This window comes from Rhinolophus ferrumequinum, unplaced genomic scaffold (assembly GCF_004115265.2).
Source record: "Rhinolophus ferrumequinum isolate MPI-CBG mRhiFer1 unplaced genomic scaffold, mRhiFer1_v1.p scaffold_88_arrow_ctg1, whole genome shotgun sequence".
Lineage (NCBI taxonomy): Eukaryota > Metazoa > Chordata > Mammalia > Chiroptera > Rhinolophidae > Rhinolophus > Rhinolophus ferrumequinum.
This window is the reverse complement of record NW_022680446.1, coordinates 32929-60073: the sequence shown is the minus strand read 5'-3', so window position 1 is coordinate 60073 and position 27145 is coordinate 32929. Positions and strand designations below refer to the sequence as shown.

General features: G+C 44.1%; 1 protein-coding gene across 1 annotated transcript in view; it reads left to right on the top strand.

Annotated features, from left to right (window-relative positions):
- The window catches only part of LOC117020135 (cAMP and cAMP-inhibited cGMP 3',5'-cyclic phosphodiesterase 10A-like), a 28914-nt gene extending 11190 nt beyond the window's left edge, over positions 1-17724 (top strand). The window contains exons 2-7 of the mRNA XM_033102382.1: positions 755-897; positions 3653-3736; positions 5334-5484; positions 6919-7074; positions 16090-16262; positions 17062-17724. Of these exons, the coding sequence (XP_032958273.1) occupies positions 755-897; positions 3653-3736; positions 5334-5484; positions 6919-7074; positions 16090-16262; positions 17062-17083 (729 nt within the window). The 3' untranslated portion in view covers positions 17084-17724. The remainder of the gene's footprint in view (positions 1-754; positions 898-3652; positions 3737-5333; positions 5485-6918; positions 7075-16089; positions 16263-17061) is intronic.
- Positions 17725-27145: the final 9421 nt, after the last annotated feature.

Genomic DNA, 27145 nt, shown 5'->3' with positions numbered 1-27145 from the left:
CCAGGCACGAAGTATTAACGGAAAAAATTGACACTTGATAACATTTAATTACAGTATTTTCATTTTGAAATATCTAGTTAGTAAGAACAAAAAGTCTTGTTCAGTAAATAAACACTTTAAAATACATACTTTTTATTTTATCTTTTTAAAATTTCTGTTTGCGTTTGTGTTCTGTAACCCGAGTGATGCATCAGCACAGTGCGTGTACATCCCTCAGGCATGCATTCCAGGATTCTTTCCTGACAAAGCCCTTCACAAGAATCAGTTTAGAGACTCCTGGACTAGAGGACTTTGAGGTCACTGAAAATTAAGCTAAATACTTTAAAAGGAGGCATAGCAAACAGAACTCTTGACTCGTTTAGTCTCTTAGTCCTTTCAGGCTGCTGTAACAAAAGCCCATAGGTTGGGTGGCTTATAGCAAGGCGTTTATTCTCACAGTTCCTGAGCTGGGAGTCCAACAATACTCAGCAATCGTACCGCCCAGGGGAAATGTCTGGGAAAAATACTTTTGTTGCAGAATTTCATAAGCCTTTTAGAGTGGAAATAGGATTTTGAACAACTATTTGTTTTGTATCTTCAGACACGTGTGTGGGTATCTTCAGTGTGCACGGAAATGGGGAGTGGCATTAGTTAGTGGACAGGGATAGTCGATCCAGTGGTGCTCTGAGTCTTTGAAACCAAGCCTCGAGCCTCAGTGGCGTACGTCTTTACACAGTCCTTTACCTGATGTTCCTTTGCTGGGTTTGCTTTCCAGATGTACCACAGGATCCGTCACTCAGAGTACATTTACCGGGTGACCATGGAGAAGCTGTCCTATCACAGCGTGTGCACGGCGGAGGAGTGGGAGGGCCTCATGCGCTTCAGCCTCCCGGCGCGGCTCTGCAAAGACATCGAGCTGTGAGTGTGCCGCCCACACGGGGCCCGTCCTGCGAGGACAGATGGCCGCTGGGGTGGGACTCGTCGGGGACGGCTTGGAGAATTAGGATCACAAGTACCGTGTGCCCTGTGTGGTTTTGTTTCTGGGTCGTGATAACATTGCTCGGCTCTTTGACTTCTCCAGCGATAGAATTCAGTGGAGAGACAGTGTTTTGTGCAGGTGCAGGATGGCAGAAGTTTCTTAGCAAAGGCAGATACACCCCCCGATGTGGAGCCACTGATCCATCCCAAGAGGGGGAAAGGCCTCCCCTCACACTGTATGAAGGCTGTGATTTCTGTGGGTAGAGTTGCCTCTCCTCTCCCCGCTCTTTGTCTCTCTCTTTCTCTCCTGCTGAGGTTCTAAAGGTAGTTTCTGTCCATTTTCCTTTTATGATTTGTTTGAGAAGCTCACTCAAGTGGTCCTGGTAAACAGGTGTATACTCCGATGAGCAGATGTCTTCTTTCTCCGTATGTAACAACACATCCCTTTGATTTAGGGCCGGTGTGAGCCTGGAGTCCTGGGCAAATGAGGCGTCAGTGACCTGAGTGAGGGCAGCTGCAAGGGGTCTGGACACACGTAGTAGCTGCAGCAGGGGCCTTCTCAGCCGGGCGAGGTCTCCCCTTCTGCGCGTTTCTGTCTATAGACCTTGTCGGTTTCATGGTGCCATTTTCCCTTTCTGAGGTGATCCCAAATTTTATGAGAGAATAAAGGCCAGATCACATCATCTTTTAAAAAAACAGTCTGAACATAATTTTGAAACGAGTTAACCTAAATTTTAGCTTTTCTCATTCATCCTTTGCTCACTTCACACCATATAATATTTAATATTCAATATAGGATTAAATATCAGATAGCTAAAAGTTTTCATGTCTGTATCAATTTAAATTTACAAATTAAAGTTGAGTACTTAGTAATAGCTGATTCAGCTTTCACACTTTGTTTTTTAATCCTGTGCTAACGTATGTAATTACTGCTGATAGAACATGTGATAATTTATATGCCAATTGTACTTGCAAGCCTACACTATTGAACTACATAGAATATCTTAAAAAGTGACCCAGAGCTGATAATTGCCTTATTATTGGGAAGATAGTGTTGTTAAATGAATTAAACAAGAGGCCAGGAGACAGGCTGTGTGGCTCTGCCGGCCTAGGTGGCGACCCCAAACCTAAGCCTGTAAGTGCCTCAAGGTCAGGACATGGACACGCAGAGGACGGCCCCTCCGGCAGCCACTTGGCTGGAAGCTGCCGCCTCTCAGTCACTTCCTGCTTTGCTTCTGCACCTTCTCTGCTTAAGTGTGTCCCCTGGCTTCTGCCCTCCTAACCACTTCTGGTTTGGCACTAATTTAAATTCATTTTTGCTCAAGCCCTTACATGTTTGATATGCCTCAGTTTATCTGTTAATGGCATGTATAGTATACATGGTCATATAATAAAAAAGACATATTTGATATTTTATCTAGTTCCTGGCACAGAACTCCTTAAAAAACCTTGTAACTTCCTGAATGATAATGGGTGAGGAGGTGTCTTGTTATTCGTAATAAACCGCTTACAACTATACAAGTGTTTATGCTGCTGACTCTTGGAGGATGGGGTCTGGTTGCCAGAGGAACCCACCACGTGATTAGAGTATTGGAACTTTCAGCCCCACCAGGACCGTCCCGAGGGAGGAGGGCCTGGGGATGGAGTCAGTGCGCAGAGGCCAGTGGTTCAGTCAGTCCTGCCTCTGCTGTGAAGCCTGCGTAAAAAGCCTGAATGAGGGCTTCCGAGAGCTTCCAAATTGGCGAGCACATCCACGTACTAGGAGGTGGTGACGCTGGAGAGGGCGGGAAGCTCTCTGCCCCTTCCCGCAAACCTTGCCCTCGGCATCGCTTCCATTTGGGTGTATCCTTTGTAAGAACCCGGAAATAGTAAGTCCAGTGTGTCCCTGAGTTCTGTGAGCTGTTGCAGCACATTATCAAACCTGAGCATGGGGTTTAGGGACCTGTGCTTTACAGCTGGTTGGTCAGAAATCCTAGTGGCCTGGACTTGCATCTAAAGCCAGGGTCAGTCTTGTGGGACCGAGCCCTTAACATGTGGGGTGTGCTCACTCCAGCTCGTGTCCGAATTGAATTGAACTGTAGAAGGGCAGTTGGTAGTACTTGTAGAGGATTAGAGAATGGCTAGTCCTCTATTAGGGGGGAAAACTCATACATTTGGTGTCAGAAGTGTAACTCGAGGAAACTGGTTTCTTTTAATACTATTCCATTCTGTTTATTTGGGTTATGTTATTAACTAAATTAGCAAATGAAAAGTAGGTAATGTCTTTGCTTGTTTATAGTTATGAAATTGTTCTCTGATTTAAATAGGAGATAGGATAATTTTTAACTCTAAAAAAATGTTTCCATAAGATTTTCCCCCTTATCTATGAGTTGTATCCTATATGTGTAATATTCATAATATATTCTTTTATACATTTTCATTGTTCTAGTAAAAACCACAACATCCTTTTTTATAGATGGTTAATAGAAAATTAAGCAATGGCTTAAATATTGGACAAAGTTCCTAAGCACTGTGGAATTTCCTTCTGGAAACCTTTAAATACAACAGAGATGTGACTGAGAAGGCAGAAAAGAGACGGCTGCACTCGCTGTGTCCTTTTAGTTTCTGGGTAGACAATAAGTTCCATTACCGTCTCTACCTGTTATGCTCATACTAATTGTATTTAGGAATAAGCTGTGCCTTCTTTTCCTTTCAGATTCCACTTTGACATCGGTCCTTTTGAAAACATGTGGCCCGGGATTTTTGTCTATATGCTCCACCAGTCCTGTGGGACATCCTGGTGAGAATGATCTGAAAGCTTCCTTCTAAAGTATTCAGTGATACAACCTCTTCCTCCCCATACCTATATCACTTGCCACTTTCTTGGTTGATAATTATCTTAAAATATCCTACATCTGTATAAATTATTTTTTTTCTAAATATTTAAATTAAAAAAGGCTAAGATTGTTGGACAGATCCCCAGGCTTTTCATCTTTTGCTCAGAAGCTGCCAAGCTTTCTGGCAACATGGCTGTCTCTTGGCTGAAAACCACATGTCTAACCAGGTGATCCTAAAAATGTAAGCTAAAAGTAGTTAGGCTGTTTAACTGAAAAAGACAGGGATTATTACTCAGCATAATTGCATACTATTTTAGAGTATGTTTTGGAATATTTGCATACATTTTGTATCAGCTCTCAACTTATGTAATATATCAGTTAGAATAAGTGAAAAAAACAAAAACAAAAACAAGTGTCCTGATTCAAAGCCTAGTATTCCACTAGAAATCTAATTATGCTGCTCTCTCATTGCACATCTTTCCCTTCTCACCTTGGGCTTCCTCCAGGCCGGTCATGACTTTGTATCTGCTCTTCTTCAGCTGAAAGGTGCAGACTTAGAGTGCAAAGAGCGTTTTTCCTTCTCTCTGCTCATGTGCTCATTAAGTGGTTAATAGAGTCTCTTAGTTTCTTTAGAACTAATTCGTCACTCTTTTCCTATTGAATTCTAGCTGTTCTCTCACATCTATCAGGGACATTTGTAAGTTGCTGTTTTAAAAGGAGACACACAAGATGACTAACTCTAGTTATTGTTTAAATAGCAATTGAGAGTTTGACCAGTTGGAACTCTTAAAATGACACACCTTGTATTTCAAGGACTTTTGGAAATTATCAGTGGAGAAAATATAAGTTACATATATCTAGAAGTTTTTTAAACTCTCATCTCTTTGGTATATCAAAGAGCCCTGTTTTATATTGACATGCTTTTGTTTTAAGCTGCCTTAAATCCATTGAGATAATTGGTAAGGACTTAAATAAATATAAATACATGATAATGTAAAATACCAGTATTGTATAACAAAAAACATATGTCATTTCTTTCATGTACCATGTCAGAATATAGTCAGTTACCACTTAATAATTTGAGTACTATAATAATTTGGATTCATTTTGAAAGGATAATCACTCACCTAGAAAATTCTTTTGCTGTATATATATATATATTTATAGTTCGTGATCTGAATTTGTTTTTTGGCAAATGTTAGTTCAAAATGCTCTTCAGCACGACAATAATGTGTTGCTGTGTCTGCTGAGCTCCGTGGGCCTGGGAAATGCTCGCCAGGTGAGGAAGGGGAGGGGAGTTAGTGGCGGCCACTCACGCTGGTTCTGGTCCCTGCTCCCTGCTGGGCCACTTAATACATCAGAGCAGAAGCTTGGAAAGAGGCTTCCCCTCTTCACTGGCCAGAGAAGCACAAGGGAGGTGGTGATGGGCTCCGGTGCGCCTGGAATCTTCACTGCTGCCAGTGTGCGCCGTGCAGACGTGAGTACCTGAGCCACAGGTCTCCTAGGATGTGCTCATTCTCTTCTGGCTTCTGTCATCGTAACCACTTCTTTTCCACACAGCTTTGACCTTGAGAAGTTGTGTCGCTTTATTATGTCTGTGAAGAAAAACTACAGGCGAGTTCCCTATCACAACTGGAAGCACGCGGTCACCGTGGCACACTGCATGTTCGCCATTCTGCAGAACAACCGTGGGCTCTTCACTGACCTGGAGGTGGGTGTGCGCGGAGGTGGTTTCCGCCCCAGAGAACGGGGCAGAGTTCATGCTGTGTCTGCAGCACATACGGGACACGATAGGTGACACGCTCCGGGACGCATTTCAGTTCAGTAAGTTAATAGAAGCGCATCTTAAAGATTGTTGTACCCAAGCACTTGTCACATTGTTTTGTGTAAGAAATGTGGATACACAAATTCCAGCTTCACCAAGGAAACAGTAATTTTTGTAGTCTTCCTTTCTTATTAAAGCTGGAGTCTTCTGAAGGGATGTAAACTAAGTACGCTGGGCTCGTTGCCTGACGTCCTGGCTGTGCAGACACAGCCCACTGACTTGCGAGCCCAGGACATCGGGTGCAAATTAGGACCTGAGTGCCTGTGTGAGCGCCTGTCGCTTACGGAAGTGAGCTGCTCTGGGGTGTTCCTCTGCCGGCCCTGAATTTACACACCCAGGCCCGCCACCTCCTGAAAGCTGTCCATCTGTCAGACTTAGAGGACTCGGGACAGCCTTGTGCTTCATGCACGACTGTCGAACCCGGTCCTCCAGCGCCTGGCCCAGCGCTGGGCCCCAGCCATGTGGACCCCAGGTCTGGGCCACCCTGACCGCCAAGCACGTCCCCTCCCCCCGTGAGAGCCCTCACGCGAATCCCCGCCCTCCTCTGCTGTGAAACTGGCGTCCTGGACAGCTGCCCACGTAGACAGGGGAGCTGTGGTCTCTGTGATAAAGAACGTGTCCTGTCGTCGTTCCCTGGTTCACACAGCATCTCCCACTGCCCCTCCCCTGTCGTTCCGCCTTCCTCTCCCAGCAGCCCTGGCGCCTCGCTGACCACTGACCCTCAGAGCAGGCTCACCTGCAGCTCGTGCTCCACCCCCTCACCGTCCGCGCTCTTCTCCCAGCTCCCTGCTCCGCTTCTACCTCCCTCTTTACGGCCTGGTGGACTCTGACCCCTGACCCTCCAGGGCTCGGCCCTGACCTCTAGTGCTTGGCCTGCCTCCCACTAATTCCCTTCAGCCTCTTCTGCTTTTTCTTTTGCTCAGAATTGCCGTTTGCACACGCTATACAATTTGCTGTTATATTCATTCATTATAATAATAATAACGTTCCAATTTAACACTGCGTGAGGGACTGAAATGGTCTTCTCCTTGTGTGCGTTGGCTTTCTCTGTAATTCTTTGGAACATTTCCTTTAATTTGATACTGCCTACCCTTTTCCCAGAGTTGAGCAGGAAAACTCGAGAGTAATTAGACTCTCAAGTTCATAAACAGAAAAAGAAAGAGGTTAAAACCAAGTTAGATAATTGGGAATTCCAAAGGTTCCCAGAATGTTGCCGTGTTAACGGCAGACGTCAGTGTGGCAGGAACGGCACGCTCGCTGCACATCTCCTCGGGTCCTGTTGCTAGGTTTTGAACACCTGTGCACTGTCTTGTTTTCAAGCGCAAAGGGCTGCTGATCGCGTGTCTCTGTCATGACCTGGACCACCGGGGCTTCAGTAACACCTACCTGCAGAAGTTCGATCACCCCCTGGCTGCCCTCTACTCCACGTCCACTATGGAGCAGCACCACTTCTCCCAGACTGTGTCCATCCTGCAGGTGAGACGGCCAGGCCTGGCCCTGGCCCCTGAGGAGACCGCAAGGCTCCTTCAGTAAGGGGGTGTTCTGACGTTCTGATGGCTTCTGGCAACACAGCAGGGACAACTCATCCCAGGAACGTGTGTGCACACTCGCCATTAGGCACTGTGATTTTCCGATAAAGAATCCTTATGAAGATTTCGGATCTGTTTCTCAATCACGTTTAACTTTTCAGTCCATGATACCCTAAGGCAAAGTTTGTTTCACGACATTTAGTGTAATATGTCATAACCTTGAACCAGAACGCATTGAACAGTCAGTCTTGAAAGTTAGGCAAATTCAAGGTTTTAAGTCCATTGCAGTCTTTTATCTTTTCCTTCCCTGTGTTTTGTTCTTTGTTGCCTTTAAGATGACCTTGATGGTTGAAGTAGTCAGCAGCAGGCCTCACGTCACTGCTCCTCCCTCACTTCAAACCTTCTTCCTCAGACTCAGCAAGGTCGCCGTCCCCTCAGAGTGGCTAGATTCTTCTCACAGAGGAGTTTTAAAATGTTCTCTGGTTTTGACCTCAGATTGGCGGAGCCGGTGTCTTCCTGGCAGTGTTGGTGCCTAGAGCAGGGTTATGTGTCTAAGGGAGGAGTGTGAATTTTCGGGGGCAGAGACTTCAGCAGGGGGCGCCGAGGAAGCTGCGAAGCAGAAAGAAGCTTGCCACTCGGTGCGCTGTTCTCTGCTGTGTAGCCCAGGGCTTTCCCTCCCCTCAGCTTCTCCCTGACTGTCCCACCCACAGGTGGCTAATACACACGCAGGCCTTTCCAAACCCAGCCAAATTTACCTGTCCACGTCCCATGTCCGTAGGACCGGACCGAGCAGGTGAATGAGGAACTTACTGAAGGTAGGAGCTCTTCTGATTACCTGCTGGGTGAGAGTGAAAAGTGCATTAGGTTTAACTCGAGTGCCACTGTTTCCTAACCGTGTCCACCAAGTAGACGGATGTTCCTTTTACTCGCTCGTACGCTGGGTCTGTTCCAGAAAGCAGTATGTCATCAGTTTTCCTCCTGTTCCCTTGACAGCTGTTCTTCCTTTTGTTTTTTTATAACGACATGGATATGAACGTATGGATGGATAAACAGATACATACGTTCCTAGAACTTAAGCAGGGTGAAAGGCATGTGTGTGTATCTGTACATACATGTACACCGGGGGTGCCAAAACGGTGTGTACACATGACTCGTATTCATCTTGTGTTATCAGTATATAGTATTACAATTTTGATACAGTTTTCTCCTTTCTTAAAATGTGTATACATTTTTTGGCACCCTCTGTATAAACACAAAATATATGTAACACATGCCTTTTATAAATAGGGAAACAACGTCATGACAGTTTATGTCTACTGTGACCTTACTCACGTGTGAGGCTGTCTGTAAAGGAAGAAGGATAACACATACAGCAGGTGACGCAGCAGTGACGCAGAGCGGGTGGCGTGGGGAGGGGCCCGTCATGTGCCAACAGCAGTGCACTTCAGAATGGTTTGTGTCATCTTCAGCAAGCCCTCAGTAGTGTGGGTTCCAGGTTACTGAGGCAGTGTCCCTGAAATGGTCAGAACGTAGTAAGCGGAACTCATAGCAGTAAGTGAAGTTTAAGTGAGATGCTGGCATCTAAAACGAGAGAAGGGATGGTACCCAACAGAGTATGAGAACAGGAAGCTGGGAGGAAGGGCTGGGTGTGGTGTGGATTCAGGTGAAAAGCCCACCAGTTGGAAACTGAATCCATACCGAGGACTGACCAAAAACCTCCTGTGTGCACGGTGACAGGGGAAGTATCCCGAGGCCAGAGCAGATAGCTCCGTATCCTTGGGTAGGAGTATTCAGGAAAGGTTTCCTTCCTTTTCTAGAAATTTCTATACTCTGAGCTGATTTTGCATTTATGCTCATGATACGTCTCAGAGCATTTCTTCTCAGATCCATCTAACTGCCCCTTGAAAGTCGGTTCAATAGCAAAGCTAGTTACCGAGCACTTCCCAGCTGCCAACACCTGCCGTAGGCCCAGGGGCTGTAGTGACAAAATGACCACAAGCCCCTGTCCTCCGGGGTCTGGAGTGATGAAGGTCAGGAGGGTCCAGAGCTCTGCCTGGGCCCCCGCCGGGGGTCATGACACCTCTAACAGGCTGAGGCTCTCACTCTGAGTTTCAACCAAGCAGCAGTATGACTTCTGTTTCCAACCATGTCAACTGGCGTTCGGTGGGGTCGAAATTGTGCTTAATACTCTGTGGCGACCTCATCCACCCAGCCACAGGGTTGGTGGCCTTCCAGTCCTCGTTTCCCTTCCCTGAGCCTCCCCCGCCCCCATACCCAGTCACCAAGCCCTGCCAGGTTTATGTTTTGTCAAGACACCCCAGACTGACTTTTTAACCCGCATGCTGATTTGCGGTGTGGCGGGCACTGTTGCCTCCTGGACAATCTGGGCATCCAGAGGGGGTGTGAGGAGCTCGCTGGCTGGCAAAGCAGCATCAACGGGCAGTGAGGAAGCACACCTAATAGTGTGTTTCCCCGAAAATAAGACCGGGTCTTATATTAAGGTTTGCTCCAGAAGATGCGTTAGGGCTTATGTTCAGGGGATGTCCTCCTGAAAAATCGTGCTAGGGCTTACTTTCCGGTTAGGTCTTATTTTCCGGGAAATACCGTAGTAAGGAACGCACTTGAAAAGCTGACCGTTGGCTAACACACCCACACACACACACACACACACACACACACACACACCCCAGCCCCCCCACCCCCGTTCATGTACCGGAAGTCAGTGAGGGTGCGGATTTGGTCACAGTGAGAAGGACGCAGTGGGTGGTCCTTGTTGAGTGAGCGCTGGGCTGAGTTATGTCACGAAGGGAGTAAGGAGACAGACCATCTAGAGAGAAGACAAGTGCGTCTTATCTTTCTCGGGCCTGCCGCCCAGCACCTTTCCTTATAGGCATCCGGGCTGTTTTCCTGGTGACGGCCGCTGGCGCCCGTGCTTGTGTGATGGCCGGCCTCCAGGAGAGAGGGTGTTCCCACCTGGAGGGGGCGGTGCTGAGCTGGCCCCTCGGCCACTACAGCCGCAAGGCTGTCCCAGATGCAGTGTCTGTCACGTTCTGTCCGTTTGCTTGCCTTTTGCCCTCACTGAGCGCCATCTCTCCAAGGCTGTGCCTCTGAAGTCCATCTTCCAAATACGTGTCTGAACATGTAGCTTCCGGTTGGCAGTCATCAGTGGTTCCAAGTCCTCAAGAATGAACTCTTTCTTGCTTAACGTGCATGTTTTATGAATGGTCTGTCTGGTCCGGGACTACTGTGTCTGCTATACCTTTCTAGTTCCAGGCTATTCTCAGTGCTGTGCCATTGTCTAGATTCCGTCTGTGTGATTCTCTGCTGCCTTCTGTGTGATCTTCTCCTCACCACTACGGCTCAGCTCAGGCTGAGTCCCCCAGTGAGGTGATCTTACGACAGAGCGAGGGCAGCAGGGTGCCCCTGGGGCCTGGCCTCGAGCCCCCCTGAACCCACACATATCTGGTTGTCCCCATGGCATGGAGCTTTCCCGTTTGGGTCAGTTTTCCTCTCAGGAGCCATGTGAGGGAGTGGCTCACCTCCCTCGTCCCCACAACGGCAAGTGTGTCCCTGGTTCTGCTGGTGTGGGCAGAGGTGGTCACCTGGAGGCAGACGTGTGACAGAACCCAGAGCTCCCCGAACAGGGTGTGCTGAGGTGGAGACTGCAGATACAGGTGTTCTGTAGGGGAAGGGGAGTCGGTACGCGCCCTTGGGACTGAGGGTTTAGTTGCCTCAGTAGGAGAAGGGGAGGGGAGTGACTTCAGGTGAGCAGGTTATCTGGGTGGACAGTTACATCAAGAAAACAGGTAAGTGCTGTTTTCTTATTTAAATTTTACCTACATATTTTTAGTGATTTGATAGAGCCATTAATGTCAGAATATTAAATCCATTTATTGTCTTTCCTTAGGAGATGTCAGTGACTATTTTGAATATTGAAGCTACCCTTTTTCTGTCGTATGCCTTCTGTGAATATCCCATGTGAAGTACTCAAAAGTCAAAATTTTAGAAAACAGACTATTAGGAATTATTATTCTCATTATTAAGAAAATTTTCTCGATATTCCATTAATCTTAAATTATCCAGGGCTTTTGAAATATGTTCAGAAAGTTATCTTTATACCCCACATGTTGGGATCCCGTGACATTTTCATTACTTTTAATAGCACTGACATTTCTGTGACACAGCTAGTGTTCTTCCAACTTGTCTGCCCTTGGCAGAACTACTGTTGTCTGTGCACTTACGACCACACTTACAACATTTCACACTGCCTTTACTAAATACTAACCCAGCGTGCGACACAAGGGTGGCTTCAATCTGCCCTTTTCTGCAGATGTGTTCTGCACAGAAATGGTCTGGGGCCACCAGGTTCCCTTCCGGGCACACTGTTGGTTTGCTCTCTCCCTGAAGTCTGAGTGCAAAAGCTACACTGGTGGATTGTGTCGTCACGGCTGTCACCATCACCGTCATCATCATGCCGTCACTTCCTGGCTACTTACTATAAACCAGAACCTGAAGAATTTTGCACAGTCCCTGTTTTTGTTTTTGTAGTGTCCTGTGACACGGTATTATTTATTCCCATTCTACAAGCAGAATAGTGAGCGTGCTGGGTCCGTGCTTTCCTGCAGTAGGTGACGAGACACCGGAAGGTGCCCTGGAGCCTTACGTGTCTTTAAGGGCACCACTGCCGTGTGTAGGTGATGCCCTTCCTGGCGGCTGGACGCCTTTTGCCCCAGGGCCCCTGAATGACTGCACCCCTGCCTGTCACTTGCTGCGCTGGTGATTCATAGCCCAGCGGGGGCAGGGTGGCCGTGTGAGGCCTGGATGGCTTGGCAGGCAGGTGTTGCAAGCGAGCTCCCAGGCCCTTCCCTGAGACTTTCCTATGGAGCAAGGCAGCGTAGGCTTTGGGGGAATTCTGTGTGGTTAAGGACACGCGCAGAGCTTGCGGGAGGTGACCAGCGTGTCCTCCCTCCTGACCACGTGCAGTCCACATTGCTACCGAGCCATCGTCCCAACACGCAGACCTGGTCACCGCACCTCCTTACCCAAAATCGTCAGTGGGCCCTGATTACTTTCCCGAGAACACTGCAGCTGCGTCCTAGGCCTTGTGTTAAAGCGCCTTTACTTTAATGCTCGCCGTTTCCCTGCTCAACGTGAGTCAGTAACCGTGAAATCCCCTCCCAACCCCGGGCCCCCGGCGGCTCCTGCGTGTCCAGCTTCCCCTAGCGTGCAGGCGTCCCCGTGTGGCTCGCAGCCCTCCCCTCGGCCCAGGCCGGTCTCGCGTGTCTCCCACTACACCTGAGCTCCTTCCCGATGAACTTGGGCCCTGCAGGGCCTTGGATGCAGTAGGTATGAAGCTGCTGCTACGCTTCCACAGAGTGAGACTGCAGACGAATTATCTGCTCCCCGCAGGCCCGTGGTCCCTGCTTTGTGGGGGGAGCCAGGTGGCTGCGGTGAGAACGGGCTCCTCCAGGTGGGCGGCGCCCAGGCCCGAGGTCCTCGCCCATGGGGCTCCCGGGTCCCACGCAGCCAGCCCTCGGGTCCTTCTGCCTCCGCGGTCCCGCGTCATTCACATTCGCTGTGGCCTCACAGACATCAGGGCTCAGAGCCTCTGCCCGGCGCGCCCAGCTGCTTCCGGGGAGAAGAGTCAGCTGCACGCTGCTCAGGCATTCTGGGTTGTGGAACATTCAGGGTATACAGTGCTTGTTATTTCATGCTTGGTTCATAAAATGGAATCAACGGCCTTGAATAAATGTGAACTTCAAACAGTGTACCCTGGGCTAGTGGCTATAATAAATTTATCAACTGAGATATAAAAGTACTACACTGCTTTATGACGTTTTATTATGTCAACTAATGTGAAATCGGAGCTTTAAAACTATTTTAAGCTGTTTATCCACTGTATTCGGCTTCGTTATTGTCTTGTGTTTTCACAGCAAAATGCTGATGAATACTTGTATGTTCTAGAGTCTCTTGAAGGGAAAGGGGCAATTTATTGTTTATTCATTCATTCCCTTTACTCTTGTAAAACATTAAAGGGTCCCAGAAAATGGTCCTGATTACTTTTCATTAGAAACGTCCTCTCCTGAACTTTTTCCACCTAGTTTCCTTTGATGTTATAAAGTAGTAAAAGAAATAATAAATCTGAAGTAGCCAGCAGAATACCAGGTCGAAAAATTAAGTTGGCGAACTTGTTGCAATGACGTTGCCTAACCTTTGTGTATATCAGAGGGATTATTCATTATGAATTTGTACCAACTGGACAAACAGTTAACCAAGTTTACTGTTTGGAAGTGCTGAAAAGTTAAAAAGTTAGACAACCTGAACTTTTTGCCACAATTCATGGCTCTTGCATCACGACAATGCACCAGCTCACCCACTGTCTGTGAGGGAGTTTTTAGCCAGTGAACAAATACCTGTGTCGGAACACCCTCCTCACTCACCTCATCTGGCCCCCAATGACTTCTTTCTTTACCTAAAGAGAAAGGAAATATTGAAAGGAAGACATTTGGCTGACATTCGGGACATAAAGGGTAATATGATGACAGCTCTGATGGCCATTCCAGAAAAAGAGTCCCAAAATTGCTTTGAAGGGTGGACTAGGTGCTGGCATAGGTGCATAGCTTCCCAAGGGGAGTACTTCGAAGGTGACCATAGTGATATTCAGCAATGAAGGATGTAGCACTTTTTCTAGGATGAGTTCGCCAACTTCATTGTCAGACTTCCTGTATAGCTCCTTTAAAATGGTTTTTAATTTGTCTCAGACCATGGACACTTTTTAGAACCTGATGAAAACGTGGTTATGAATGACACACACTCAGTGTACCGGGGATGCCAAAAAAACGTATACACATGACTTGTATTCATCTTTTGTTACTGGTATATATTGAGTATTACAATTTTAAAAGTTTTTTTCCTTTCTTAAGATGTGTAGACATTTTTTGGCACCATCTTTAGGTGTAATTGCAGTCAGTTTGTAACTCTGTGGTCCCCAAGAGAATCTGTAGAGCCCAGGCCAAGATGTCCCTATTTCAGAGAGATTTGAAACACTCGGTAGCATGCTAGACTACTTCTGCGCACTGCTGCTGAAGGGCTTATTGGTGACACAGGACAAAGCCCGTAGCTGGGATTCCTGTCCCAGCGGCCTGCCAGGAATAGTGCTCGCGTGGCCACCAAGCAGACGCTGCAGTTCCAAACGCTAATGAGGTGGGAGCACAGGTGACAGGCCTCTGCCTGGGCCCCGCTGGAGGGAGGAGCGGAGCGGAGCGAAGCAAAGCGGCTTTCACAGTGCCAGGCAGAGAGAGGTCCCCTTCTTGTGACGTTCTACAATATGGCGGTGGCAAGTTGAGGTTGGAGGAGACCAGAAGGGACACCAGGTTCCGCCAGCGCTTGAACTGCCCTGTGCTGCGCCCTTCCCTTGTCTCCCCGTCACTAAGCAGCCTGTGCCCCACGGCTCAGCTCCAGCATCACGCGCACCCACGCGCAGGACTTGGAGCGTGCACAGCTTCCTCCTCGAGTGGAGCTGAAGCCCACCCTTGTCACCCAGGTCTCTGGCCCTGTCGCAGCCCTAAAAGCTGCTTCACATATGGTGGCGTCACTAAAAATTACTGAAGTGCCCGGGATATGTAAGCAGTGCGATTTCTATCAAAGGAAAACCTTACCTTGATAATGTTTCAGCAAATGTTCCATTTCAGACAGATACTGAAGACAGCTTCAGATTTGATCCTCTGAAAGTGAAATCATGTATTTGAAAGTGCTTTCTAAACTTAAAGCGTCCTATGAATGTAAGGCCTTACTGTCATTATTGTCAGGAAAATACCCAACTAGAACTAACTCTATTTGCTGCATTGATCGTAGGAAAAGTTAAGTATTTATAAAACCCTTAAGAGTAAATAATATGGAAAGATTCTGATGATTGAAAACACATGATGCACAAGCCGCTTATGTCAAAGTAATAGGAAGGAGACAGTGTCTCAGTGAGATGCTGGTTTTGTAAAGAAATATACTTTAATAATTTCAATTTTTTACTGTATTTTAAGAACCAATAATTGTAGCTTAAGACAAGTGAAAACAATTAAACACCAGTATGGTACAAGTAGGACTCTGATAACTAATGAAATCACTGAAAAAGAAATGAACCCAGAAGTTTAATGCATCTTAATTATCTCAACTGTTTTTGTTTGAACAAAGAACAACCCATTTTTATCTCAATTACAAATAAAAACTTAAAATTCTCAGAGGAAGGAATTCCTGTAAGAAGCCTGTAGACGGTTCATTTGCAGAAGAAGGATTCTGGGCGATATACCCAGACGACCACTGCTGGGCCTGTTCTGGGTGACACCTGCCCTGTCGTGTCTCCTGTGAGGAGAGATGACAGCATGGCGTGGTGTCTGCCTGCACCTTGGTGACTTGTGTTTCATGGGACGTGTTCTCTGCGTGCGTGTGTGTGGGGGGGTTAATCTGCCTAAATGTACTTTATTTTCTGGTCGTGGGACATTTTCTTCTTGGATAAAGTCAGTCAGTCTTCGTTAGGCCTGCTGACGTGAACGGGTTAGAGATGACTTTTTAAGCCCATTAATTTTCAGTATAATATAAAAAATTACTCGAGTTTTTCATTAGTTTAAGAAGAAAAGTCTTTTACTTAAATATTTTGCATTTTCCAGCCCTTTAATTACTTTCCAGAAATACGCCAAAACTAGGAATATAGTTCAGTTGCTGGGATTTGGGGTATCAGTGGTGTCACTGCAGTATAAGTGGGTCATTTGAGTGGTAGCTTCATTGTCGGAGCGTAAAGAGACACCGAGACCTTAATTCCATTAGCTTTGCAACAGTTCTTTTGTTCGCCCCAAACTTGTCCTCTGTGAGCCACATGCCACCGACGTGCTGTGTATTTCAAGTAACAGAAACTGCCGTCCGCCCGGAGCCTGTGCTTGTGACTGGTGCTGTGTGTTTGTGTTTCCTGCAGCTGGAAGGGCACAACATCTTCTCCACCCTGAGCTCCAGCGAGTACGAGCACGTGCTGGAGATCATCCGCAAAGCCATCATTGCCACTGACCTTGCTCTGTACTTCGGGAACAGGAAGCAGCTGGAGGAGATGTACCAGACCGGCTCGCTAAACCTCAATAATCAGTCACATAGGTAAAAACAATTTTTACATGTTTGGAAGCCCGGGAATTGTTATCGGGAATAAACTTATGTTGAAAAACAGAAACGTAATTTGGCATACATTCATATTTGAAAGAAGAAATGTCAACGTATATATAGTGTTTGTTGTTGTTTTATACGAACTTTATATTGACTTTGGAGATTTTTATTTGACCAAATTGCTGACAGTGGATTATGAGGGTAATGAAAATCTGAATTGGAATTGAAAGGAGTCACGTGGGAGTGGGTGCTTTAAAGCAAGTCATTTTACAAGAGGCTTCTAGAATTCACCAGTCACAGGTGTGCTCATGGCCCTCACGGACTCAGAAGCAAATGAACATGGGTTTATTTTCCAGAATTGAAACCCTGTTAATCAAGTTAATATGATGGATTCCATTTCGAATTGAATTCCATTTTGTTGCTCTGCACATGTACATTCTAGTTACCAGCATCAGAATATTGACCTTCTGTGTGGTCAGAACCCTGTAGAAAGCTGAGTGGCAATCGGAAGTTTGTTTCAGACATGAGGAGTCAGAACAAGAAGTGCGGTCTCCTAACCCTTTCACGGCTCAGCCCAAATTGGCGATTCCTTCTTTTCTGAGCTGGCATGCCTCGCCTTCGGGGTCAGAAAAACGTCCGGTGTGTCCCTTGCTGTTCCGGTCAGCAGATTGGGTCCCAGTCCACTGGCAGTTTGTGGGTGGTGACTGCCTGCTTTTATTGCTGGAATTTTCTTTGGCTATTTCCAGGTCTGACCACGTCCATCTTAAGTGCTGCTGTTTTTATTGATCTCTAGGTTTGTGAATACTCTTCGTTAGCTGGTTCCATTCTCGTCTTGCTGAACTCGGTCTCTTTGTCCGGGTGCCCCCTCTGTGGTCCGTTAAGTACAAATCGTAACATTTCTTCTGGAAGAGTCTGTTTGCAGGTTCTCAGAAGCAGCTCACTCAGGTGCCCCCAAACAAAGCCCAGGTTTACAGGTGACTGCGGCCATGCAATAGACCTCACCTGCCCAAGAGGAACACCTGCGTGTGGTGTAATGCTGTCTGTGCCCTCGCTTAAGCAGCAGCTGTCTGTAATTCAGTCTGCTTTCCAGACGGCAGGTCCAGATGGTGTGGAGCTTAAACTGACACAATCAAGGGACCCTTCTTGGAGGGTAACAATTCAAAGACATCATATTTTCACTGAGGGCAGTCTGCGCATACAGCCTGGCAGGGTCGGTGTCACAACGGGCCCTGACGGCCCTTCCCAGCATGTCCTCCTCTGGCCATTCCCAGGGACAGGTGTGCCCACAGCAAGCTGTGTGTAGTGACTCCAACCTGCACAGAGACGCGCGGTTCATAGTCCTCTTCTTATGGGAGTCATTAGAGTGGGGGGCACATCTGTGATCAGGTGTCCTTTGCGTGTGAAACCCACGTGCACACGTTTATTCTTAGATTATACGTAACACTCACGTAACTAGTATCAAGTTTTTGCATATGTTTTTAGCAAAATGATTACAATAATTATAACATAGAAAATTTATAATTGCAAATAATATTTGGTGCTTAATGCACAGATATGTATGTCCAAGTTAGTGGTGTATAATGTATAGTTACGTATGATTAAGTAATTTTTGACAGTAATTTTAAGGGTAGCACCTGTTTTAACAACTCATAGATACATAGGTGTATACAAGAAGCAGAGTAGGGCTGTTCTCCTGTCCAGGGCCAACAACTACCTCGTGTAACATCATCCCATGCAGGTTTCTGTGCTTATTCAAAGCTCTCTGTGTATGTACACAGTATATATACACAAATACCTTTTTTCACATTTTTTTAAACAAAAACATGATGATGCCAGATGCATTCCTTGTTTTAGAGTTATGTAACATCATGTAGTATGAAATACTATATACAGGCTTGTTAAATTTTTCACATATGGATCGTCGCGTGTTTCTAGAACTTTGCATTATAAATAATGCTTCAATAAACTCTTCCCTATATAATCTCACTTACTAGTCCTTTAAAAAGTGCATAGCATATGGTGCTAGAAGTGTATACACATATTACGTCTTCTGGAAAGGCAGTAGAAATTCACACATCTCCTACCATATGGGTGAAAACTACTTCTCATTAAATTTCCATTCTCTGACAGCTAACTGCATTAGAGGTCTTCTCACGTTTGTTGGCTATTTATTGTTCTACTTCTATGTATCTGTCTATCCAGAGCTTTTGCATATTTTTGTTGAATTTTTTACTTTTTTATAAATCAGTATGCATTCTATATTTTTCTTAAGTGTATTAAAAATGTGTCTGTTATATGTTACAAATATTTTCTGGAGGTGACTTTAAAATTTTTATTCAGATTTTCTTTTGAATAAATTTAATTTCATGAGGCCAAATCTGTCATTTGTTTTATCAAATCTGGTTTCCTGTCTTGCTTAAGAAGGCCTCCCTTGTCCTCACTGTAATATAAATAGTACTTAAAATTTTCTTTGTGTATTTATATAGTTTTAATTTTTATTGTTAGATCTCAGTTCTGGAGTTATATTTTTATGACTATAGCTATTTTTTCCTCTTAGGTTGAATCTATACCACTTAACTAATAATTCATTTTTCCACTGAATTGAATTTAATGCTTTTGTATAAATTCAAACAATTTTTTGGACTCCTTAGCCATTTAAATGCTAATCCTGAGCTGTGATCATACTGTTTTAATTACTGTTATTAGGTTGAAATTTATCCTACACACCTGCTAAAATCTTCATCATTCACTTTCCAAATATTTTATGGAAATTGTTACTTAGTAAGTGCATGTTTTCTATCTTAATAAGAAAAATTTCAAACTTACAAAAAAGTAGAAATTATGCTCAAATATACACTCATACTACATTCAAGCATTGTTAACATTTTATCATGTTTTCTTCGCTGGTTCTTTTTCACTGTGCCACTTCAACGTAAATTATACACATCATGACCCTTTATTCCCTTCATCATGAATCCTTAAAAAGAAAAAGATATTCTGCTATCAGGTTTGTTTTCAATCAGAAATATGACATTGACATTTTGATTGTAGTTACAGTACCTTGATTCCTTCCCGTGAAAAGGAAAGCACATTGTCGTCTAATCCAAAAGCACTGACATGACTTTTTAATTCTGACTAACATTTTATAGTTTGTTTATGCAAGTCCTATTACTTTCTTGATACAATTATAAGGGGTCGTTTTATAGATTTTATCACTTGTGAATGTATTTTTTTCTAATTTTAACTGGAAATAAAGTTTCCAGTATAAATAAAGTTATGAATTTTTATTATGTATTTGTGAATTTTGCTTCATGTGTTTAGAAACGTATGATTAAATATGCATACACATTTATATTCGTTATATCTGCTCAATGGTTTACCTTCTTCCCTGTATGAAATGATTATCTTTTTTCTGGTAATTTCTCCTTGCCTTAAAGTTTTCTGGGTCTAATAGCCATATCAGCTTTCTTAGGCTTACCGTTGGCTGTCATATTCTTTTTCAGTCCTTTACTGTCATCCTATCTGTGTCTTTATATTTAATGTTTCACTTGTAACCAGCAATAGTTGAGACTTTTAATTAATCACTGCTTCTTAAAGGACTGTTCAATTTCATTTAATATATTTCCCTCTGTCTAATTATCTTGTTTTCTCTTTGACCTCTTGTTCTTTGTCTCTCCTTTTCTGCCTTCTTTTAAGTTAATCAAAAGCTTCTTTCAATGTTCTGTTTTATATCTTCTATTGGCTTTTATTGTTATACCTCTTTATATTTTCAAGTGGTTGCTCTTAAGTTTACAGTATGTGTTTTTATTGGTCCACTTGAATTAATATTTTTCCATTTCTGTATAGTGTAAAAGCCTTTAAAAGGCAGAATCCTTTATACTTCTTTTTGTTTTGATGCTATTATTGTTAAATATCACACTGCTACATGTAATATACCCCACAGGTTGCTAATACTTTACATAGTCAGTTAGCTATTAAGATTTTTAAAAAGAAAAAATAATTTGTCGTATTTTCTCACGTATACCATTTCCAGTATTTTGCATTCATTCACATAGATCCAAATTTCATTCTCATTATCATTTTACTTTAGTCCAAAGAACTTTCCTTAACATTTATTAAAGTGTGTTGACAAATTCTTTCAGCCTTTGTTTATCTGAAAATCGCTTTATTTCAGCTTCACTTTTTAAAGATACTTTTGCTGGATTTAGGCTTCTAAGTTGACAGTTTCTTTCAGCATTTAAAAAATATTTTTTAGTTGTCTTCTGGCCTCCATCTTTTTTTTCCAGATGAGGAGCCAGCGGTCATTCTTATTGTTGTTCTTCTGAATAAACCATGTCCTTTGACTCTGGCTGTTTTTAAGGTTTTCTTTCTGTCTTTGTTTTTTGGCTCTGTCTACAGTGTGCCTTTGTGATCTATTTTATATTTATCATGCTTGACGTCCTCTGAGGTTTTGGGGTCTGTAGGCTGCTGAATACAATAAAATTTGAAAAAGTTTTGATTTCTTCAAATATATTTTTCTGACCCAGTTGTCACTTTTTTTCTGCAACCCTAATTCTGCATGTGATAGATCACTTAAAACTGTCTTACAAGTTGTTAGGGTTCTGTATTGTTTTTTCAATTCTTTCTTCTCTGCCTTCGTTCAGATAATTGGGTGTGATCCATCTTTAATTTCACAGATCCTTTCTGATGTTCTCTCTAATCTGTTGTTAATTCCATTCAGTGATTTATCTATTGTATGTTTTAGTTCTGAGATTTCTTTTTGGTTTATTTTTTTATAGCTTCCATGTATCTCCTAAAATTTCCTATCTCTTCATCCATTTTGTCCAAATATATGTTCCTGAAGATTCTTTAATATATTTATGAGTTATTTTAAAATCCTGTCTACAGACCGAACCTGCAGTATCTCTGAGATATGCCTGTACAAAAGGCCTAGAATACTCAAAACAGTTTCGACAAAGCAAAAGCCAAATTAAGAGGCCTTTACCTTATTTGAAGCCTCACTATAAAGTAACAGTAATCAAGACAGTGGGTATTTAGTGTTTAGGTAAACGAATGGGTGGAACAGATTACAGAAGACTCACACTGTATGGCCTATTGATTTTCACCCAAGGTGCCAAGATAATTCAATGGGGAAATATATATTCTTTTCAACAAACTGCTCTTGAATTACTGAGGTTTTAGTTGGGTGATAAACCTAAATGTAAAAATTTAAAATAATATAATTTCTAGAAGAAAACATAGGAGAAGGTCTTCAGGACCTTCGGGTAAGCACACTAAAAGTGCTAGTCTTCAGACATAGAGGTCAGAGGACACAAACTTGCAGCTGTAGGATGAAGAAGTTCTGGGTACCTCATGTACAGCATGGTGACTATAGTTAATAAGAATGTATTTTACAATTGAAATTTGCTAAGATCTTAAGTGTTCTCACCACAGAAAAAGTAACTCTGTGGTCATGGATGTGGCATTTAACTTGTGGTCACCATGTCACAGGGTACACATAATGTCAAATGATCACGTTGTGCAACCTAAATATATACAGCTTTTATTTGTCAATCATACCTCAGTAAAGCTGGAAAAAACAAAACAAGGAAAAGCAGTAAGTAACCTTCAAACAAATGATAGACTGAACTTCATCATATTAAAAACTTATGTATGATCTTCAAAACAACCTTTAAGGAAGTGAAAAGACAAGACACAGAATGTGAGAAAGTATCTCGATATTTGTATTTAATAAAGGTCTCATATGACTCTTACAACTTAATGATTATTAAGATAAACAACCTAACTAAAAATTACCCGAAAGATTTTCCTTTTAAAATTGATGTAAGTACAAATGTGAATTATATTGAAGGAGATTAAGCAGGTATCAGTACAGATGACATAAAGTGAAATGTAGCATATGGGATGTAAATTCCTGAGCTCCTGGGGGACTGGCCAGTGACGCTGAGAGAAGGGAGGAGAGACCCTGAGCGTGACTGCCATTCCCACAATCACAGACCCAGTGCCTTCTAGGGACCAGGTTGGGCCAAGAGCTGCCTATGCAGCAAAGGACAGGACAGCCACCGGCCACGCTGCCCTGGGGCCCCTCGTTAAAGAGATGGGCGGTGAACTAAGTACCTTTATAACACGTTGTTTAATTACAGGGACAAATTCCGGAAGGGGGAGAGGGTGTTAGACTTCATCGGAGGGCGTGGGGGCCGTGGAGAGACGCAGGGGCAGCTCTCTCAAGCTGCCGTCTGCTGTGGCCCAGAGGAGCTCGGGCCGTGAGCATCCTCATCTGGAAAGCTCGTAGGGCCTGAATGGTATCCTCCCCCCCAAAAAAAAAAACTCACATGTTGAAGTGCTAATTCGGAGAATGTATTCAGACGTAGGATTTTAAAGAAGAAATTAAGGTAAAATGAGGCCATGTGGATAGGCCCTAATCCAACATGACAGACGTCCTGAGAAGACATTTAGACACAGACCTGGCCGAGTGCAGACACAGGGACAAGAGGGCCGTCTGAAAGCCAAGGAGAGAGGCCCGGGACACCTCTCCTGACCCTCAGAAGGCACCAGGCCTGCCACACTGTGGTCTTGGACTTCCGGCCTCCAGAGCTGTGAGACAAATTTCTGTTGTGTAAGCCGCCTGGGTGATGCTTTGTTATGGCGGGCGGCCCCGGGACACTAACCCAGAGGCCTGAATTCTGCTCCTCTGAAATTGAAAGAGCCCGACTCACCCTGGGCGGAAGTAGGCTCGGGTGGGGAAGGGACAGTCCTGGCTGGGCCTGGGGACTTCACTGGGGCTTCTGCGCACAGAAGGGGCAGCCCGCTTTGTGTCTGTCTGGCCTCACTGTGCTCCCCTATTCCCACCCCCAACCCCCGCCCCAGGGAATTGGCACCAGACACCCACCCGTCTTCCCTCCTGGACGGGGGCGAGTGGGTTAGGAGACCCCTGCGCCCCTGCCAGGTACGGTCTCCCTGACGTGCTAACGTTGGGTGAGCTGTAATGGACCCCTTCTTCCTGGGTCCACCGCCAGGAAGAAGGACTCCAGGGACCCTGCCTTCCTGCTTCTTGGGACAGTGGGATGGGCTGTGATTCTCCCACCGTGACACACGCGAGGTTTCATGTGAATCACAGCGATCACACGAAAGTTACGCCATTTCACTGCGGCATCACAGAATCAAAAACTGCACCATATGATTCTTTTGTAACATCCAGGCCCAAGGGGCAGGGCCAGCTCAGTGTCCTGATTCAGGCTGGAAACGTGTGCACGCGGCCCTGAATCTAGGGCGGGAGCCTTGGAGTTTCATCAGAAGAGGCTCTCACCCGTCCGTCCTTTCCAGTTTGTCAGAGTCCTGGAAATCACATCGTCGTTTGCCTCCTGGGGGAGGACTCACCAATGAGAGAAGAGCTGGGGCCTTCAGCTGGCCAGACCTCAGAGATGCCACACACCGTCACTGAGTTCAGCGCTGACCTGGTACAAGGAACCCTCCAGCTGTTGGGGAAAGTGAAGAATGTGTAACGACGCCAAGAGCTGAAGGGTTTTCCATTCCCAGGGTCTCTGGGTCTGAGCAAACACTTCCAGTAGCAGAAAGACCTGGACAGACAGCACTGAGGAAACCCTGGGGAAGTAGGGGGCGGGAAGGGACAGCGAGGGGACACAAGCTCTGTGACAGGACAGGAGACTGACCAGTGTGGGGGAGGGTTAGACCTGGCACCAGGAGGCTGGAGCTGAGGGAACCTCTCCCCAGCCAGCACTGTGGGGTTGGGCGTTCGGGGCGTCAGGCCGGGTGGTTGACTGCCGCTTGTCCGTTTGTCTGCTAGAACGTACTGAGTGCCAAGTGCTTACAAATGCAATGCTGGCAGCAGAGGAGAGCTTCAGAGAAATAGCAGGTTATTCTTTGGTGTCTCTGTGGAGGAAGTCTATAGGTTTACACTTTACATTCAGGTCTGTGGGCTATTTTGAGCTAATTTTTGCTGACGGGTGTAAGGTCTGTCTCGGTTCATTTATTTATGTGCGGATGTCCAGTTGTGCCTGGACCCTTTGTTGAAGAGACTCTTTGTCCACTCTGTTGCCTTTGCTCCTTTGTCAAAGATCGGTTGATTATATTTATGAGCGTCTACTTTTGGGCTCTCTGTTGTGTTCCACTGCCTCGTTTGTCCATTTTTTTCACCAATACCACACTGTTTTGATTGCTGTAGCTTTCTAGAAAGCTTGAAGTCAGGTAGTGTCCCATCACCCAACTTTGTTCTTCAATATTGTGTTGACTATCCTGGGTCTTTTGATTTTCCATATGAACATGTATTTCATTTTGGGGGGTGCTAGTATAAAAGCTATTTGTATTTAAATTCCTTTTGTTCCTTGCTGGTGTTTAGGGAATTTACTTGTGTTTGTTAACCTTGTATCTTGCAATCTTGCTACAATCATTTATTGGATCCAGGAGTGTTCTTGTTTATTCTTTTGAATTTTCTACACAGATAATCATGTGAAGAAAGACAGTGTTTTTTTCCTTCCTTCCCGATCAGTATATCTTCTATTTCCGTTTTTGTCTTACTGCGTTAGTAAGAACTTCCAGTCTGATCTTGAAAGGGGGTGGCTAGAAAGGATATCCTTCCCTTATTCCTGATCTCACTGAGAAGGCTTCTAGTTCCTCACCATGAAGTATGATACTAGCTATCGATACTTACGAAGCTGAGGAAGTTAGCTCTAGGCCCAGTTTACTGAGAGCTTTCGTCGTGAATGTTCGATTTTGTCAAATGAACTTTCTGCATCTGTTGATACGGCCATGTGGTTTTCTTTACCCTATTGGTCACATGACTGATTACATTAAGTTATTTTTTGACTATTGAGCTAGCCTTGAGTACCTGGGTAAATCCCACTTGGTCATGGTGTATAATTCTTTTTATACATGTTGGATTTGATTTGGTAATATTTTGTTGAGGATTTTTGCATCTATGCTCATGAGAACTATCGGTCAGTAGTTTTCTTATAATGTCTTTGTCAGGTTTTGCTTAGGATAATACTGTCCTCATGGAATGAGTTAGGAAGTATTTCCTTGCTTTTATGCTCTAAAAGAGATTATAGAGAATTGGTATAATTTCTTCTTTAAATGTTTGATAGAATTCACCAGTGAACAGTTCTGGGCCTGGTTCTTTCTATTTTGGAAAGTTATTAATTATTGTTTAAATTTTGTTAATAGGTAAAATCCTTTTCAGATTGTCTTTCTTGTGTAAATTTTGACAGATTGTATCTTTCAAAGAATTTGTCCATTTCATCTGGGTTATCAAACTTGAGGGCATAGAGCTGTTCACAGTATTTCTTGATCATCCTTTTAATGTCCATGGGATCTGTAGTGATGTCCCCTTTTTCACTTCTGACATTAGTGATTTGTATCCTCTCTCTTTTCTTCGTGGTTAGACTCATCAGAGGCTTACTGATTTTATTGACCTTTTCAAAGAACCAGCTTTTGGTTTGGTTAGTTTTCTCTGTTGATTTCCTCTTCTCAATTTTATTGATTTCTGCTCTGATTCTTATTTCTATTCTTATGCTTACTTTAGATTTAATTTGCTCTTTTTCTAGTTTCCTAGAGGGTTTGATTATTGATTTTAGATCTTCTTTTCTATGCATTTTAATGCTATGATTTCCCCCTCAAAACACTACCTTGGCTTCATTCACAAATGTTAAGTTGCATTTTCAATTTTATTTATTTCTAAATATTTTTTTTCTTGATTTCTTCAGTGTCTTTTGTGTTATTTAGAAGTGTGGTGTTCAGTCTCTAAATATTTTGGGGGATTTTCCAGGTATTCTGTTATTAATATCCAGTTAATTCCTTTGTTGTCTAGGAGCATACATTGTATGATTTTTATTCTTTCAAATTTGTTAACATGTATTTTATGGCCCAGAACATGGTCTATCATGGTGAATGTTCCATGTGAGCTTGAAAATAATGTGTTTTCTGGTGGTGTTGGATAAAGTAGTCTATAGATGTTAACTATATCCAGTTGTTTGGTGAAGTTATTGAGTTCATGTATGTCCTTACTGATTTTCTGTCGGCTAGATCTGTCCATTTCTGATAGAGGGGTGTGGAAATCTCCAGCTATATTAATGGATTCATCTCCTCAGAATCCTGTCAATTTTTGCCATGCATATTTTGATGTTCTGTTGTAGGCACATACAAGTTGAGGATTGCTATATCTGCTTGAAGAATTGACCCCTTTATCAGTATGTAATGACCCTCTTTATCCTTGATAACACTCCTTGCTTTGAAGTCTGCTCTGTCTGAAATGAATACAGCTACTCCCATTTTCTTTTTTTTAATTTATTGGGGTGACAATTGTTAGTAAAATTACATAGATTTCAGGTGTACAATTCTGTATTACATCATCTATAAATCCCATTGTGTGTTCACCACCCGGAGTCAGTTCTCCTTCCATCACCACATATTTGATCCCCCTTACCCTCATCTCCCACCCCCCAACCCCCTATGATTTTGTTTTTCAAGGAGCATATATTTTGATTTAGATTTACGTACCCACTTGTTTAATGGCAGTATCCTTAACTAGTCTGTTAGCTCCATGGGATGGGGACCAGGTCTGTTCTGGTCACTGCTAAACGCCCAGTGCTTAGCACAAGGCCCAGCACACAGGCACACCCTGACAAATGCTGGAGAGAAAAGCTGGTGCACATCTTTAGTAATATGTGGTGTCAGGAATGGAAACTGAGAAGTGTGGCCATTTTCTTTTGATTAGCATCAGCTAATCAAAATCTTTCTCCATCCATTTACTTTTAATCTATATGTGTCTTTATATTTAAAGGGGATTTCTGGTAGACAGCATACAGTTGGGTCTTGTTTTCTGATCCACTCTGACGGTCTCTGTCTTTAAGGCATATTTGGAC